This window comes from Pristis pectinata, chromosome 12 (assembly GCF_009764475.1).
Source record: "Pristis pectinata isolate sPriPec2 chromosome 12, sPriPec2.1.pri, whole genome shotgun sequence".
In the NCBI taxonomy this organism is placed as follows: Eukaryota; Metazoa; Chordata; class Chondrichthyes; order Rhinopristiformes; family Pristidae; genus Pristis; species Pristis pectinata.
Window position 1 is genome coordinate 6,209,376 of NC_067416.1, and position 15,274 is coordinate 6,224,649.

Consider the following 15,274-nt stretch of genomic DNA (forward strand, 5'->3'; position numbering starts at 1 on the left):
TGGTGGTACGTGCCCTCAGGCTCCTGTATCTTCTACCTGATGGAGGAGGAGAGAAGAGAGAATGACCCAGATGGGTGGGGTCTTTGATTATGCTGACTGCTTCACCAAGACAGCAAGAGGTAAAGGCAGAGTCCAAGGAGGGGAGACTGGTGACTGTGACGCGCCGGGCTAGTGACTCTTGAGACAGCCCAAACAACAGGAACATCATCCCTGTGTCTAACCTGTCAAGCCCATAAGAATCTCATTACATTTCAATCTCACCTCAAACTCAAGAGGGGAAAGTTACAGAATGTTTAATCTCTCCTCAAACAGCATACCTGCCATCCCAGAATCGATCTGGTGAACGGTCTCTGCTATCACTAAATTGTAAACATATTTTTCCTTAGACTCTCCCCAATACTCCAGACAACCTCACAAAGGTCCAATATATTTGCAGCACACTAACTTAAAAAAAATCTCCCCAAACAATATAGAAAAGAAAAATACCGACACCTTTTACAAATTCTGTCTCCAGCCATTAAGATATTTCGACCATTATTAGATTTTACAATTATGTATTGCAAAATAAATTAATGCTTATTTTTAGTATTTTATACTATTGATTGGATGTACTAAATGTTTAGTACAAGGTTCCCAAGGGTGACAGTCAATAAATTAACAGAGATCAGCAACATCACTCATTTGCCCATCTATCCCATCCTAGTAGATTTTTTTTTAATTCCTCAGATCGGAACTCAACAGTCAGGAAAGCAGGTCCAAAAATAATGCTACAAGCAATTAAAAGCTTCAGTCTACACTTCTGACACCAAATGAACTGGAACTGCATCTGGTTTTTTACCCTCAAGACAGTTCCAAAATTCACTATCATCGTGGCTGATCAAACTTCCTTTGTCCGGGTACCTTAATAGCTTTGACTTTTGTTAACCAATCTTAGATTTAAAATTAGCTACTGACCTAGCATAAATTGCCATTTGTAATAAGGAATAGTTCCTCATCTCCAGCATTTCTGTTTGTAAAATAGTTCCCAACTTCTGAAAGACCGAGCTCTATTTTTAATTAAGACTCTGCTTTTAGTCCTGGATTCCACAGCAAATGGAAATGGTTTCTATCTACAGGGCCAGTAACTAACATAATCCTCCTGAGATTTTGCAGACGACAGCATGACAATGCAAAAAAATTAAGTTAGAATCAGTTCAGAGTGCAAAGTAAATTTAAAGTGGTTGTAAAATCAAACCTGTTCCACACTATCGCAATAGTGTAATATTTACTCAGTCAAGTCACATTTACCCAATCTTTACTCAGTCAAGAATGCTGCTTAGTATGAAGCATGTTCCAGACAACATGAAACTTTTTGTCAATGGTACCTCCCATTTTTGTTTATGTATTCAGGAGTCTGCACACCTACAAGATAATCTTAGATAACATTTCGATGATGTCTTTAAACTGGGTTAGATAATGATAAGTTTAACAAATAGTTATTTTGTCTGCCACCAAATGGAGCTTGAGGGCAGGTCTTTCCATACCTTCATGACCTCAGCAATCTTCTTCCATTCCTCTGGAGTTGGGTCAGTACCAGTTGGATTGTGTGCACATGCATGCAACAGAATAATTGAAAATTCTGGAGCATTCTAATTGTAAAGAGAGAAAAAAAAACCGTAAGATCAATTTTGTACATGTAGACAAAATGCACAGCACATTCAGGTTAAAAAAAAGAGTAAGCAGCTTCTTAATGGAGTATTGTGTCAAATATAATAATGAATTCACCTCTCCACTTACACTCCCCATCTGTGCAATCAGCAATGTTTATAATCCTCCTTGGTCAATTCTCCAGAATAGAGGTGCCAAAACTGTAGCCACAGGACCGTGTGGTCTCCATGCCTAATAATCAGAGCTTGCTCTTTGCATAAATATTTGAAACAATTTCCCTCTTCAGTGTATTTAAATGGGATTTTTTAAAAAGCACATCGGTTTTCTTAGCCATTGTTTATTTCTTAACCAACACCTGAACCACATAATAAAAACTGAACATGGTGGACATACTCAGCAGGTCAGGCAGCATTTGTGGTAAGAGAGATATCTCAGGTCAATGACCTTTCATCAGATGACGAAAGCTTAATTGTCCTCAACCTTGGCACAATCCCAGTACTCGAAAAGTAAAACAGTTTTTTCACTCTGCTAACTTTGGGTAGATGGCTGAAATAAAAAATGCTGCTACAGAACACACCTCCAGATCTTCCAGAAGTCCTCCTAGATCTAGACCACGCTTGGTTGGGTCCCAGTAACGATAGCTGCGAATGTTGGTGAACCCAGCAGCACCAAACACCCCATTGTGGTTTGCTGTAAGGAAAATATTACCAATGGAATTAAGGGCTTGGTTTCACACCTTACAGTTTCTACATGTGAAAATGCAGCAAGACCACCCCTTAAAGATGATGGCAGATGCTGCTAGCTTGTACATTTCCATGGCCCCTCATGCTTTATCAGCCTTTTTCCTCTTCCAGCCATTGAGGCGATAATTAGTGAATGTGAAATTACTCCAATAGCACTGTACAACGGGTTGCACTCTAATGTCTGTGAATTAAGCTATGTCACCATCAATGAAAGAAAGATCTCTTCTCAATCAGTAACGATACTGCAAGCTTCATCCCACTGAACCATCAAGGCATTGACCAGGATGTGATTAATCTACGTGCCAATTCTGAATGATCATCCATTGCTTGCCAAACAGGATAAAATGCAACTACGCTACTGTACACATTACTCAGAGATTGTCGGTTAGCATCAGAGTAAGTGATCCTAATTGCCCCTAGTGTGTAGGTGAATGGTAGAATCTGGGAGGAGATTATGGGGAATGTGGGGAGAACAAAGTGAGTTAGGATAGGATTAGTGCGGGGGAGGTCACGTCTTACAAACTTGATTTGAGTTTTTGAGGAGGTGATGAAGATGATTGATGAGGGTAGGGCAGTGGATGTTGTGTGCATGGACTTTAGTACGGCATTTGACAAGGTCCCTCATGGTAAGCTGATCCAAGAGATTAAGGCACATGGGATCCACAGTGACTTGATAGATTGGATTCAACATTGGATTGGCCATGGAAGTCAGAGGGTTGTGGTGGAGGGGTGTTATTCTGACTGGAGGTCTGTGACCAGTAGTGTTCAGCAAGGATCAGTGCTGGGACCTCTGTTGCTTGTGAGATACATACAAAAATTCAGGTGGTCCGATTAGTAAATTTGCAGATGACACAACAATTGTTGGGATTGTGGGTAGTGAAGAAGGTTGTCAAAGGATTCAGTAGGATATGGATCAGTTGGAAACATGGGCAAAGAAATGGCAGATGGGATTTAATCTAAACAAGTGTGAGGTGTTGCACTTTAGGAGGTCAAATGTAAGAGTAAAGTATACAATAAGTGGCAGGCTCTTGGGAGCAATGATGTGCGGAGTGATATTGGGGTGCAAGTCCATAGCTCCCTGAAAATGGCAACACAAGTAGATAGGACTGTAAAGAAGGCACAGGACATACCTTCATTGGTCAGGGCATTGAGTATAAAAGTTGGGAATTCATGTTGCAGCTGTATAAAACTTTGGTTGGGCCACATTTGGAGTACTGTGTGCAGTTTCTGGTCACCATGTTACAGGAAGGATGTGGAGGCTTTGGAATGGGTGCTCAGTAGGATGCTGCTTGGATTAGAAAGTATTAGCCATAAGGAGAGGTTGGACAAATTTGGATTGTTTTCTCTGGAGCATCAGGGGTTAAGGGGCAACTTGTATATAAAATTATGAGAGGCACAGATAGCGGAGATAGAGTCTTTTTCCGAGATGGAAATGTCAAATACTAGAGGGCATAGCTTTAAGGTGAGAGGGGGAAAGTTTAAAGGAGATTTACGAGAAAAGCTTTCGTTTTACACACAGTCGCAGGTAAGTAGAATGCGCTGCCAGGGGAGGTGGTGGAAGCAGATATTTATAGCAACGTTTAAGAGGCACATGAACAGACAGGGAATGGAGGGATTTAGACATCATGGTCAGCACAGACATGGTGGGCTGAAGGATCGTTCCTGTGCTGTGCTTTACTGTTTTGTGTTCTATGTAAAAAAGGGTGCTTGATGGTTGTTGTGGACCAACCTGCCTGACCAGCTCAACCTATTGGAGTTTTTTGAGGAAATCTCAGGTAGGGTGGATAAGGGAGACGCTGTGGATGTTGTGTATTTAGACTTCCAAAAGGCCTTTGACAAGGTGCCGCACAAGAAGCTGATTAATGACAGCACATGGAATTACAGGAAAGATATTAGAATGGGTGGAGCATTGGCTGCCAGTTACCAGTGGTGTTCTGCAGGGGTCGGTATTGGGGCCGCTTCTTTTTACATTGTACATCAATGACTTGGATTATGGAGTAAATGGTTTTGTGGCTGAGTTTGCAGACGACACCAAGATAGGTGGAGGACTAGGGAGAATTGAAGGAACAGGAAGGTTGCAGAGAGACTTAGATAGTTTAGGAGTATGGGCAAAGAAATGGCAGATGGGATTCAATGTTGGGAAATGTGCGGTTGTACACTTTGGAAAAAGAAATTAACGGGCAGATTATTATCTAGAAGGGGAGAAAATTCAAAGTACAGAAGTGCAAAGGGACTTGAGGGTCCACGTACAGGATACCCTAAAGGTTAACCACCAGGTCGGATCGGCGGTAAAAAAAGCGAATGCTATGTTGGCATTGATTCCGAGAGGTATAATGTATAAAAGTAAGGAAGTGTTGATGAAGCTCTGTGGGACACTGGTGAGGCCTCATTTGGAATACTGTGTGCAGTTTTGGGCCCCTTATCTTAGGAAAGATGTGCTGATGTTGGAGAGGATTCAGAAAAGATTTACGAGGATGATTCCCGGAATGAAAGGGCTTACATACGATGAGTGTATGTCAGCTCTTGGACTGTACTCACTGGAGTACAGAAGAATGAGAGGGGACCTCATAGAATCATTTCAAAAGTTGAAAAGACTGGACAAAGTAGGTGTGGCTAAGCTGTTTCCCTTGGTCCAGGACTAGAGGGCACAGTCTTAGAATTAGAGGATACCCATTTAAAACAGAAATAAGGAGATATTTCTTTAGCCAGAGGGTGGTGAATTTATGGAATTCGTTGCCACATACAGCTGTGGAGGCCCAATCATTGGGGGCGTTTAAGGAGGAGATTGATAGGTATCTAATTAGTCAAGGTATCAAGGGATATGGGGATAAGGCCGGAAATCGGGGCTAGATAGGAATAGTTTAGTTTAGCTCATGAGCCAGACTCGATGGGCTGAATGGCCTACTTCTGCACCTTTGTCTTGTGATATTGTGATCAAAGGGCCTGTTTCAATGCTATAACTTTCTATGACTATGAATTTACACAGAGATTGCAGGGTTCACAAAAAGGAGGTGAATGGCCATTTCCCTAAACTCTTCCCCTTCTACTGTCCCCACAGGCTCTGACTATTTATCAGGATAATGTTCCAAAGTATTCAAGCCTGACTATTATCTACAACTAATCACAATGGGTAATCACATGGTTTTTCCACTAGAGGGGGCATTTTAGCCAATCCCAAGTCGACTCAGTGATGTCAGACTGACTAACGATCAGGACAGGAATTGTGGTAGTTTTTAGGAATCATAACTTCCCCTCTCTAACCTAGAACCATCATGCCAGCTACATGCTTCCACTTATGCATTAATTGGTATCAATCAACTCAGGGAAAACCACAGATCCAAAAAGTATTTACTCGTCAGTTTGGCTTAACTGCTAAAGGGATACAACTAGTCAATGGGTAATTTTAGTCAGAGAGGTTAGAACCCGATTTTTCCTACAGTAGATGCCAGTCTCCTTTCCCTCCTTAGTGTACAGACCACCCACTATTGAATGGATTGAACAGGAATGTCTGCTCCCATGTTATACTGAGCCACTCTTACAGGAGTCACACTTAAGAGTGATTCTATCTTCACATTGGAGAATAACGTACATCATTCAGCAACCTTCTCATAAACGCACTGCTGAAACGGAATGGGTCGGTGGGTGGAGACAAAACTTGCAGGCGAGGCTACCATTCCTTGGTGCACAGGGGAGTTGAGTGGTGGTGAGGCAAGCAAGAACTCAGGGCCAGCCCTCCATTAATGTTTAAGTATGTTAAGAATGCATGTGCATGCACATGGTGCATACTTAATATGCCCCACCAAAGGCCGTCAAATTTGCTTTTCAATTACAGGATTTGGTGGGGTCAATTCCTCTGCATAATGTCTGGGAATCTCAGCTAGACTAGGGGTCAGCAGTGGAAAGGGCGAGCAGCTTCAAGTTCCTGGGCGTCAACATCTCAGAAGATGACTGGTTGCATCACAGCCTGGTACGAAGCCTCCAATGCATAGGATCGCAAAAGACTGCGGAGGGTTGTAGACTCAGCCAGCTCCATCATGGACACAACCTCCCCACCATCAAGATATCTTCAAGAGGCGGTGCCTCAAGAAGGCAGCATCCATCGCTAAGGACCCTCACCACCCGGGACATGCCCTCTTCTCATTACTATCTCCGGGGAGGAGGTACAGGAGCCTAAAGACCCAAATTGAAAGATTCAGGAACAGCTTCTTCCCCTCCGCCATCATATTTCTTCACGGTCCATGACCCCATGAACACCACCTCATTATTGCTTTTTTTTGCACTATTTATTTACTTCTGTAATTTATAGATTTTATGTCTTTGCACTGTACTGCCATCGCAAAACAACAAATTTCACGTCATATGTCAATGATAATAAATCTGATTCTGATTCCTGCTCTTGGATCCCACAAGGAGTTCAGCAACTGATCAGTGACAGATTCAGCTGTCCAAATCCATCGTTCAGTCCCGCACTCTCAGAGCATGTGTGTGAGTGCAGGACTTAAGTCAGTTCTGATGGCTGAATGCTGGCAGTAGCCTTGCGGACTGCCAGCCAGAACCAGTAAAATGAGGCCCAACACCCAAAGCATCTGTCCACTCCCCTCCCCTCCACGGACGCTGCCTGACCTGCTGAGTTCCTCCAGCACTTTGTGTGTTGCTACAGATTCCAGCATCTACAGTCTCTTGTGTCTGCAAAATGAGGTCTGTTACCCATCGCCTCAAAGAAATTTTGTTTCTCCCCCTTTCCCTCTCTTCAGCCATTCTTTAGACCTCAGGAGGTTTTGTTACAATGGACCTGTGTTGGCTAGGAACTGAGATGTTTTAGCTCAAACCTACTTTGTATCAGAGAAAAGACACTACAATCCCACCTACCTAACCTGAATTTAGTCCCAAAACTAACACAATGTGTCAGGCACCACAGTATCCCATTATAGACATTAGCTAGAACTTATTGTGGGCCACAGATATTTGGGAAACTAAGTTTGTGGGTCAATGTATAGCATGGTGTTCTGCTCGGGCCATGTCCATGAAGTATGGACATTGGTGATTGAGTTAATACATCTTCAATATGTGCCAGACACTCTTTGATACAGTTTAAGGTGGTTCACAGGACCCATATGTCAAAAGATAAGCTAGCTTGTTTTTATCACCATACAAATCCTATATGTGACAGATGTAAATCGAATCTGGCTTCTTTGACACGTGTTTTGGTCCTGTCCTCTTTTGGAAAAATATTGGAAAGATAGTTTTAACATTATTTCAAATGTATTGAAAATTGATTTACAACCTCACCCTATCACTGCAAGTTTTGGTTTACCAAGGATAGAGTCTGGCCATCTATCTGCATCCACTAACCGTATGATTGCCTTTGTTACATTAATGGCCAAACGATCCATTTTGCTTAAACGGAAGGATCCAATACCCCCTACTACTTTTCAATGGTTCTCTCAAACTATATCATGTTTAAACTTAGAAAAAATTAGGAGTGTTACTGTTGATCCTTCGCTTAAATTTGAAGATATTTGGAGTCCATTTAATTCAATATTTTCATATGATATAGATCCCCTTTCAATAACTTTCCAACTTAGAGGAACGGAGTTGACGACATAATATTGCTCTGTTTCTACTGAGAAATTTTAGTCCAGACTTTTTTTTCTTTTTTTTGTTTGTTTTTTTTTGAAATTTTTCTGTTTAGTTTAGTTTGGTTTGGTTTGGTTTGATATATTGTTTATAATTTTTCTTATTGATTTGGGGATTTTTTTTTCTTTCTTTTCTTTTATATATATATAATGAATCTTTTTCTTTCCTTTCTTTTATATTATATTCACTTACTAAGAGATAGTTGGATCTACAGATTTTTTTTATATTTTATTGTTCTTTATGATTATCTATGCCATGATCGTTCTCCTGATCTCTTCATATTACATGTACAAACATCGATGTTATATATTAATCTGTATTAATTTGAAAACTAATAAAAAGATTGAAAAAGAAAAGACATTGATGATTGAGGATCTTCAACGAGATTAGGAGAAGGGGACAGATTTAAATAAACATTTTAAGGCAGGCACAGCAGGGCAAGTGACTTGTTGCAACCATAGTCTGCGAGAGTTGATGAAGATCCATGACAACCACAAATGCAGTAAGAATCTGCAGCACCAGGGGCATTAACTCAGAGTTGAGATGGAGTCGGGCATTCAGACACCATGATGCATTAGGGAGGGAATTACTTGGATACTTTGTCACACCTCTTAGATTAATTACTGTAGAATTGATCAGTCCAATACATTAGGAGGGTGTGATGACAAATGAAGCAGGTATAGGGATCCAGAAGAGCCTCAGCCCTTCCACTTGTCCAACAGGTATGAGGTCCTTGTAGCTTGTGGATGGGCAAAGTGACCACAACGTCACGGTACAGGGAGCCATTCTGTTGGGGGAATGTAAAGGAATACAGTGGTAATAAGGGTTAGTATAGTTAGGGGGAAAGATACTGTTCTCTGCAGCTGTGTGCACGAGTCTGAAAAGTTATGCTCTTTCCCTAGTGCTAGGATTAAGGACATCCTGGGCCTAAAGATGAACTTGAAATGGGAGAGAAAAGATCCAGATGTCATATTCCATGTGGGAATCAATGGCATGGATAGGACAAAGAAAGAGGTTCTGCTGAAGAAATACAAGTCATATTGAAAAACAGAATCACAAAGGTAATTATCTCTGAATGACTACTAAGCCGCCTGCAAATTAGCATCGGGTAAATAAGGTCAGAGAATCGAATCTGTGACTCGAAAACTGATGTGGAAGAAATGGGTTTCAATTCATGAGGCATTGGACTTGGTATTGGGGAAAGAGGAAGTTGTTCCATTGGCATGGGCTTTACATGAATCACTCTAAGTAAAGTCACATCACCCATTTTGCCTTCAAACCTCGAAGATAATTTATATGCAAAAAAACCCTCAAAAAGTGAATTCCTATCGTCGCAGAGATGCATGAAAGCAGGTTCAATCCTGAGCTGGATTGTTGTCTTTGTAATCTGCATGTTCTCCCAGTGACTGTGGGATTTCCAGGGGGTACTCCCGGATTCATCCCAAAGACGTGCTGGCAGGCCGTCCACAGTAAATTACCCCTCGTATAGATATGCAAGAAAAGAACCACAGGGGCGCTGATGGTCACTGTGAAAGGGAACGTTACAGGGTTACATGGGAAAGGGGAATGGGATTGCTTTACTGGGAGCTAGAATGGACATCATAGGCTGAAAGGCCTCTTTCAGTGCGATAATAAGTAAATAAATAACATATTCTTTAAATTCAAACCTCAGCATTTGGACAAACACGTACCCCAAGTCGGTGCAGAAACATATACTGGTGTTGATGAGTTATTAGTTCCATTGTACCATCCGTGCAGGAAGTCCGCACCCAAACGAAGAGCGCCAGTTCCTCCTAAGCACTGCACACCACCCACCTGTCACAGAAAGGGCACAGGTTAAGCTCAGATGCAAAATGGGGAACAGTTTAAAAAAGATGTGCTGGAAATAGCTTTACTATCCTTTAATGGTGTTAAAATTGTACTGTGAGTTACACAAATGTGACAATATGAAAGTTGCATACAAGAAAAATGTCACAGAACAGCGTTATCAGGTCTCAACGGGTCAGTTTCAGAATGATGTTCCCTGTTGCAAGTTCTTGCATCTGCCAGCAGTTAGCCTTGCAGGTGCAATCCCTACAGCCAACTCGCAATAGGACAAAAGCAGCATTCTTCCAGCTATGGGGGAGCGTGACTACTTAATGACTGGATGCTGCAATGATGGAAAGGGGATGGGAGAGTGCTGTCAGGGGCTCAGAGGAACCTGGACAGTCTAGTGAACAGTGCCTGAAGAAGACATGTATGGGGACTACGGTGACCCTCCAGGGCTGCAGCCAGGCACTTCTGGCAGAAGACTGCCAGGGAGGTATCTGAAATGGCACCAATCCTGTCAATAAACTCATCCACATTGGTGAACCTGCAATGCACGTAAATCCTGTGCTTGCTCCCACAGGCTAAAGGAAAAGTAGGTGAGGTCTCTCTCTTGTATGTGAAGAACAGAAGGATGACTAGAGTGAAGGTAGGACTGATTAGGGATAGAGGAGGAAATATGAGCCTGGAGTCGGAGGATGTATGGGAGGTCCTTAATGAATACTTTGCTTCAGTATTCACCTGTGAGAGAAACCCTGACATTTGTGAGGACGGCGTAAAACAGGCTGATAAGCTAGAACACGTCGATGTTAAGAAGGAACGGTGTGCTGGAACTTTTGAAAAACATGAGGATAGATAAGTCCCTGGGACCCAAAGGGATATATCCAGGATACTACAGGAAGCAAGGGAAGAGATTTCTGAGCCCTTGGCTATGATCTTCACGTCCTCACTGGCCACAGGAGTAGTACCAGATGATTGGAGGGTGGCAAATGTTATTCCTTTGTTCAGGAAAGGGAGTAGGGATAACCCTGGGAATTATAGACCAGTGAATCTTACTTCAGTGGTGGGCAAATTATTGGAAAAGATTCTTAGGGACAGGAATTATAAGCATTTAAGAAGCATAGTCTGATTAGGGACAGTCAGCATGGCTTTGTGAGGGGCAGGTCATGCCTCACAAGCCTGAGTGAATTCTCTGAGGATGTACCAAAACACATACATGTGGGTAGAGCAGTAGATGTGGTGTAAATGGACTTTAATAAGGCATTTGACAAGGTTCCCCATGATAGGCTCATTCAGAAGGTCAGGAGGCATGGGATCCAGGGAAACTTAGCTGTGTGGATTCAGAATTGGCTTGCCCACAGAAGACAGAGGGTGGTTGTAGATGGAGTGTATTCTGCCTGGAGGTCGGTGACCAGTGGTGTTCCACAGGGATCTGTTCTGGGACCCCTGCTCTTTGTGATTTTTATAAATAACTTGGATGAGGACGTGGAAGGGTGGGTTAGTAAGTTTGCAGATGACACGAAGGTTAGTGGTGTTGTGGATAGTGTAGAAGGTTGTCGAGGACATTGATAGGATGCAAAGCTAGGCTGAGAAGTGGCAGATGGAGTTCAACCCAGAAAAGTGTGAAGTGATTCACTTTGGAAGGTCAAATTTGAAGGCAGAATACAGGGTTAATGGCAGGTTACTTAGCAGTGTGGAGGAACAGTGGGATCTTGGGGTGCAAGTCGATAGATCCCTCAAAGTTGCCGCGCAAGTTGATAGGGTAGTTAAGAAGACATATGACGCGTTGTCCTTCATTAGTCTGGGGAGTAAGTTCAAGAGCCACAAGGTAACGTTGCAGCTCTATAAAATCCCGGTCAGACCACACTTAGAATACTGTGTTCAGTTCTGGTCACCTCACTATAGAAAGGATGTGGAAGCTTTAGAAAGGGTGCAGAGGGGATTTACCAGGATGCTACCTGGATTGGAGAGCATACCTTATGAGGATAGGTCGAGCAAGCTGGGGCTTTTCTCTTTGGAGAGAAGGAGCATGAGAGGTGACTTGATAGAGGTGTACAAGATGACTAGAGGCATAGATCGAGTGGACAGCCAGAGACTTTTTCCCAGGGCAGAAATGGCTAACACGAGGGGGCATAATTTTAAGGTGACTGGTGGAAAGTATGGGGGAGGTGGAATGTCAGAAGTAAATATTTTTTACACAGAGAGTGGTGGGTGCATGGAATGCGCTGCCGGGGTGCTGGTAGAGGCAGATACATTAGGGACATTTAAGAGACTCTTAGATAGGCTCATGGATGACAGAAAAATGGAGGACTATGCGGGAGCGAATGGTTAGATCGGTCTTAGAGTAGGTTAAAAGGTCGGCACAACATCGTGGGCTGAAGGGCCTGTACTGTGCTGTGATGTTCTATGTTCGCTCTTTCTGCTCCTTGGAGCATTTTGGGTGACCAGCCCCCGAAGGCCGTAGTAAGCAGCAGACTGTGAGATGTGGGTGAGATCAGTAAAAAGCAACATGGAATGATCTCATGGGTAGGAAGCTGAGAGTGACGATGACCCTGACCTCCAAGGGCAAAGAAGTCAAGGAGCAAACGTGAGGTTTAATTGGAGGTTGCAGGAGGTCATAAATGTCAGGGAGGACAAAGAATGCAGTTTACCACCAGACTTAAGGACAGCTTCTACCCCACTGTGATAAGACTATTGAACGGTTCCCTTATACAATGAGATGGTCTATGACCTCATGATCTACCTTGTTGTGACCTTGCACCTTATTGCACTGCACTTTCTCTGTAGCTGTGACACTTTACTCTGTACTGTTATTGTTGTTACCTGTATGCACTCTGTACCAACCCAATGTAACTGCACCGTGTAATGAATTGACCTGTACAATCTGTATGCAAGACAAGTTTTTCACTGTACCTCGGTACAAGTGACAAAAATAAACCAATACCAATACCATTTAAGTAGCACAGATTCAGGGGGAAAGAGGTTTCCAGTAGTTCTGCAAGAAAGAACTCTCATCTTTCAGACAAGGAAGGTTTTCAGCATTTCCTGTTTTTAATTTCATTTTCCAGCATCTGCAAATAATTTCCTATTGTAAGTCACTAATGTAATTTTACTAATATTTTGATAGAAGCACTTGCACAACCAAAAACTTTTTGAATTTTCCATTATTCACACCCGTCCCCAACCTCTGCACCTTGTACTACCTCGATGAACTGTGTAATGAATTGACCTGTACAATCGGTATGCAAGACAAGTTTTTCACTGTACCTCAGTACAAGTGACAATAAAACAATTCCAATTCCAACTTCAAAATGGGACACTTACTCTGTTATCTGCAATGGCCGGACTGTCCTTTCCAAGAATTATTTCACAAGAACTCCTGGTGAATTCTGGAAGGCCCAATATGGGCACGTACTCGTGGTTGAGAGTATCATTATTAGCAAGGCATTTCTCCACCTTCCTCACAACAGGCAATACCCAGGGTTTACCTTCGTTAGTGCGATAAGCTGCAAGAAACAGTCAGGGTGGGGAATACAGAGGAAAAAAGTAAATTAGTAAAATCTTATTATGGAACTGTTACGTACCAGCAACAATGGAAACACAACGAGCCATGTGTAAGTGTTAGTATCTATTTACTAATAACTACTTGTAATAATAAGAGAAACAAAAAACATTAGGTATTAAACATTGACCCCAAAATAAACTCGAAGTGTGTGTGTGGCAAGTTCCCAAACCCCAAGTCTAGGAATAGTTCTCAAAGTTCAGTCCAGCAAGTCATAAAGTAGAATAATGAGCAGAGGCTTCTGAAAACCACAGTAGATTGTGGAGAGAATGTAGAGAGAATTTACGAAATCCACAAGTTCCACGATGGAACCCATATGACATCTCAGTCACCGATGATCTCCATTGCTTTGTTCCGAGGTATCTGCCACACCGAGGGCACTTGACACGCGGCCGCCCACAGATATACCTGCTTTCCAGTATAGGTTAATGACAAAGTGGACTCCACAGATTGCTCCAAAAATCCGTACATGGATTGTATAGTGACACCAACTCTCTCTCTCTCTCTTCGTCTCTCTGTTCAACTGCCAGTATGCTCCAGTTATAGTCTTTCTTTTCACTCGCAGTAGTCAGATAACACCACACACACACTACTACACCACTGTCCAGATGCCTTAAAGGGACACTCACTAAGTAGCAACCTGGCTCGTAACAACACACTAAAAGACATTGCTGGAGTAATTCATTGTGACTGCTGTTGCACCTGCCAGTCAATTCAAGACAAAGGATTAAATGGCACCAGAATAAAATGAAAATTTAGACCATCTATCTGGTGAAAAGCTTTAACAGGTCCAAATATATTGCTTTCCATACAGAATGTAACTTCTGAAGCAACAGAGGCGAGAAGCTCTAAACTGCAAGTCAAAAGTAAAGAAACAATAAAAATATGGAATTCTTTTTAAAAACAATTGTAAAGATAGAACTCAGCACTTCACAAACCTTTCAAGAGAAAGATTTTTATGCAGCAGCATGTGTTTATGCAGAATAAGTATGGGTGCATTATGATTGGCTGTTCTCATTAAAAGACCACAAACCAAAGTCGAAGTCGAGCTTATTGTCATCTGCACAAGTGCATGTATGCACAGGTGCAATGAAAAACTTACTTGCAGCAGCATCACAGGCACAGAGCATCAGATAAGCAGCATTCACAAGAAAAATGTTAACTAAACATGGCCTGGATGGTAGGGATCTTTGATGATGGATGTTGACTTCTTGAGGCAGCGCCTCCTGTAGATACTCCTGATGGTGGGAGGGATGTGCCTGTGATGTATTGGGCAGAGTCCACTACACTCTGCAGCTACTTACATTCCTGCGTATTCGAATTGCCATACCAGACCGTGATGCAACCAGTCAGGATACTTCTAGTTTGCATTGAGGTGGTTGCACAACCACGTAGTTAACCAATGACATTCCAAATTTGAATAATAAATGCATATTCATTTGGAATTGTATCAGATTTCATTAAAGCTATAGAAGTCACTGTTCTCCAGAAATGAGCCAAACAATGCATGCCAGTCATTGACTGCCTTTCAGCTTTGCACCAAAGTTCCAAATTTCTACCACCCTTTGCGTGATTTAAGTATTTCTGAACTTCACTCCTGAAAGACCTCCTTCCAACTGCACCCACTAATCCTGGTAATAAAAAAAAATGCAGATGCTGAAAACAACATTTTCTGTTTTATTCCTAAATTGCAGAAATAGTTTCTGTCCTCTCTCCATCTACTCTTATCTTTTTAACATCGTGAAAGTACAAGCCAGGTGTTTTGGATGCAACAGGTAAATGACTGCAGATGATTCATATCCCCAAGTGATGAACACTTCCACAAAGAAGACACTAATCCCCATCTTGAAGAAAAACAGTAGAGTTTACTGTGACTTTT

The 15,274-nt window shown here is 42.2% G+C and overlaps 1 protein-coding gene across 1 annotated transcript in view; it reads right to left on the reverse strand.

The window, feature by feature from the left end:
* Positions 1 to 15,274, reverse strand: part of got1 (glutamic-oxaloacetic transaminase 1, soluble) — a 55,518-nt gene that overhangs the window by 31,997 nt on the left and 8,247 nt on the right. Inside the window, exons 2-5 of the mRNA XM_052027547.1 lie at positions 13,158 to 13,339; positions 9,719 to 9,842; positions 2,225 to 2,337; positions 1,524 to 1,628 (exon numbers count right to left, since the gene is read on the reverse strand). Of these exons, the coding sequence (XP_051883507.1) occupies positions 1,524 to 1,628; positions 2,225 to 2,337; positions 9,719 to 9,842; positions 13,158 to 13,339 (524 nt within the window). The remainder of the gene's footprint in view (positions 1 to 1,523; positions 1,629 to 2,224; positions 2,338 to 9,718; positions 9,843 to 13,157; positions 13,340 to 15,274) is intronic.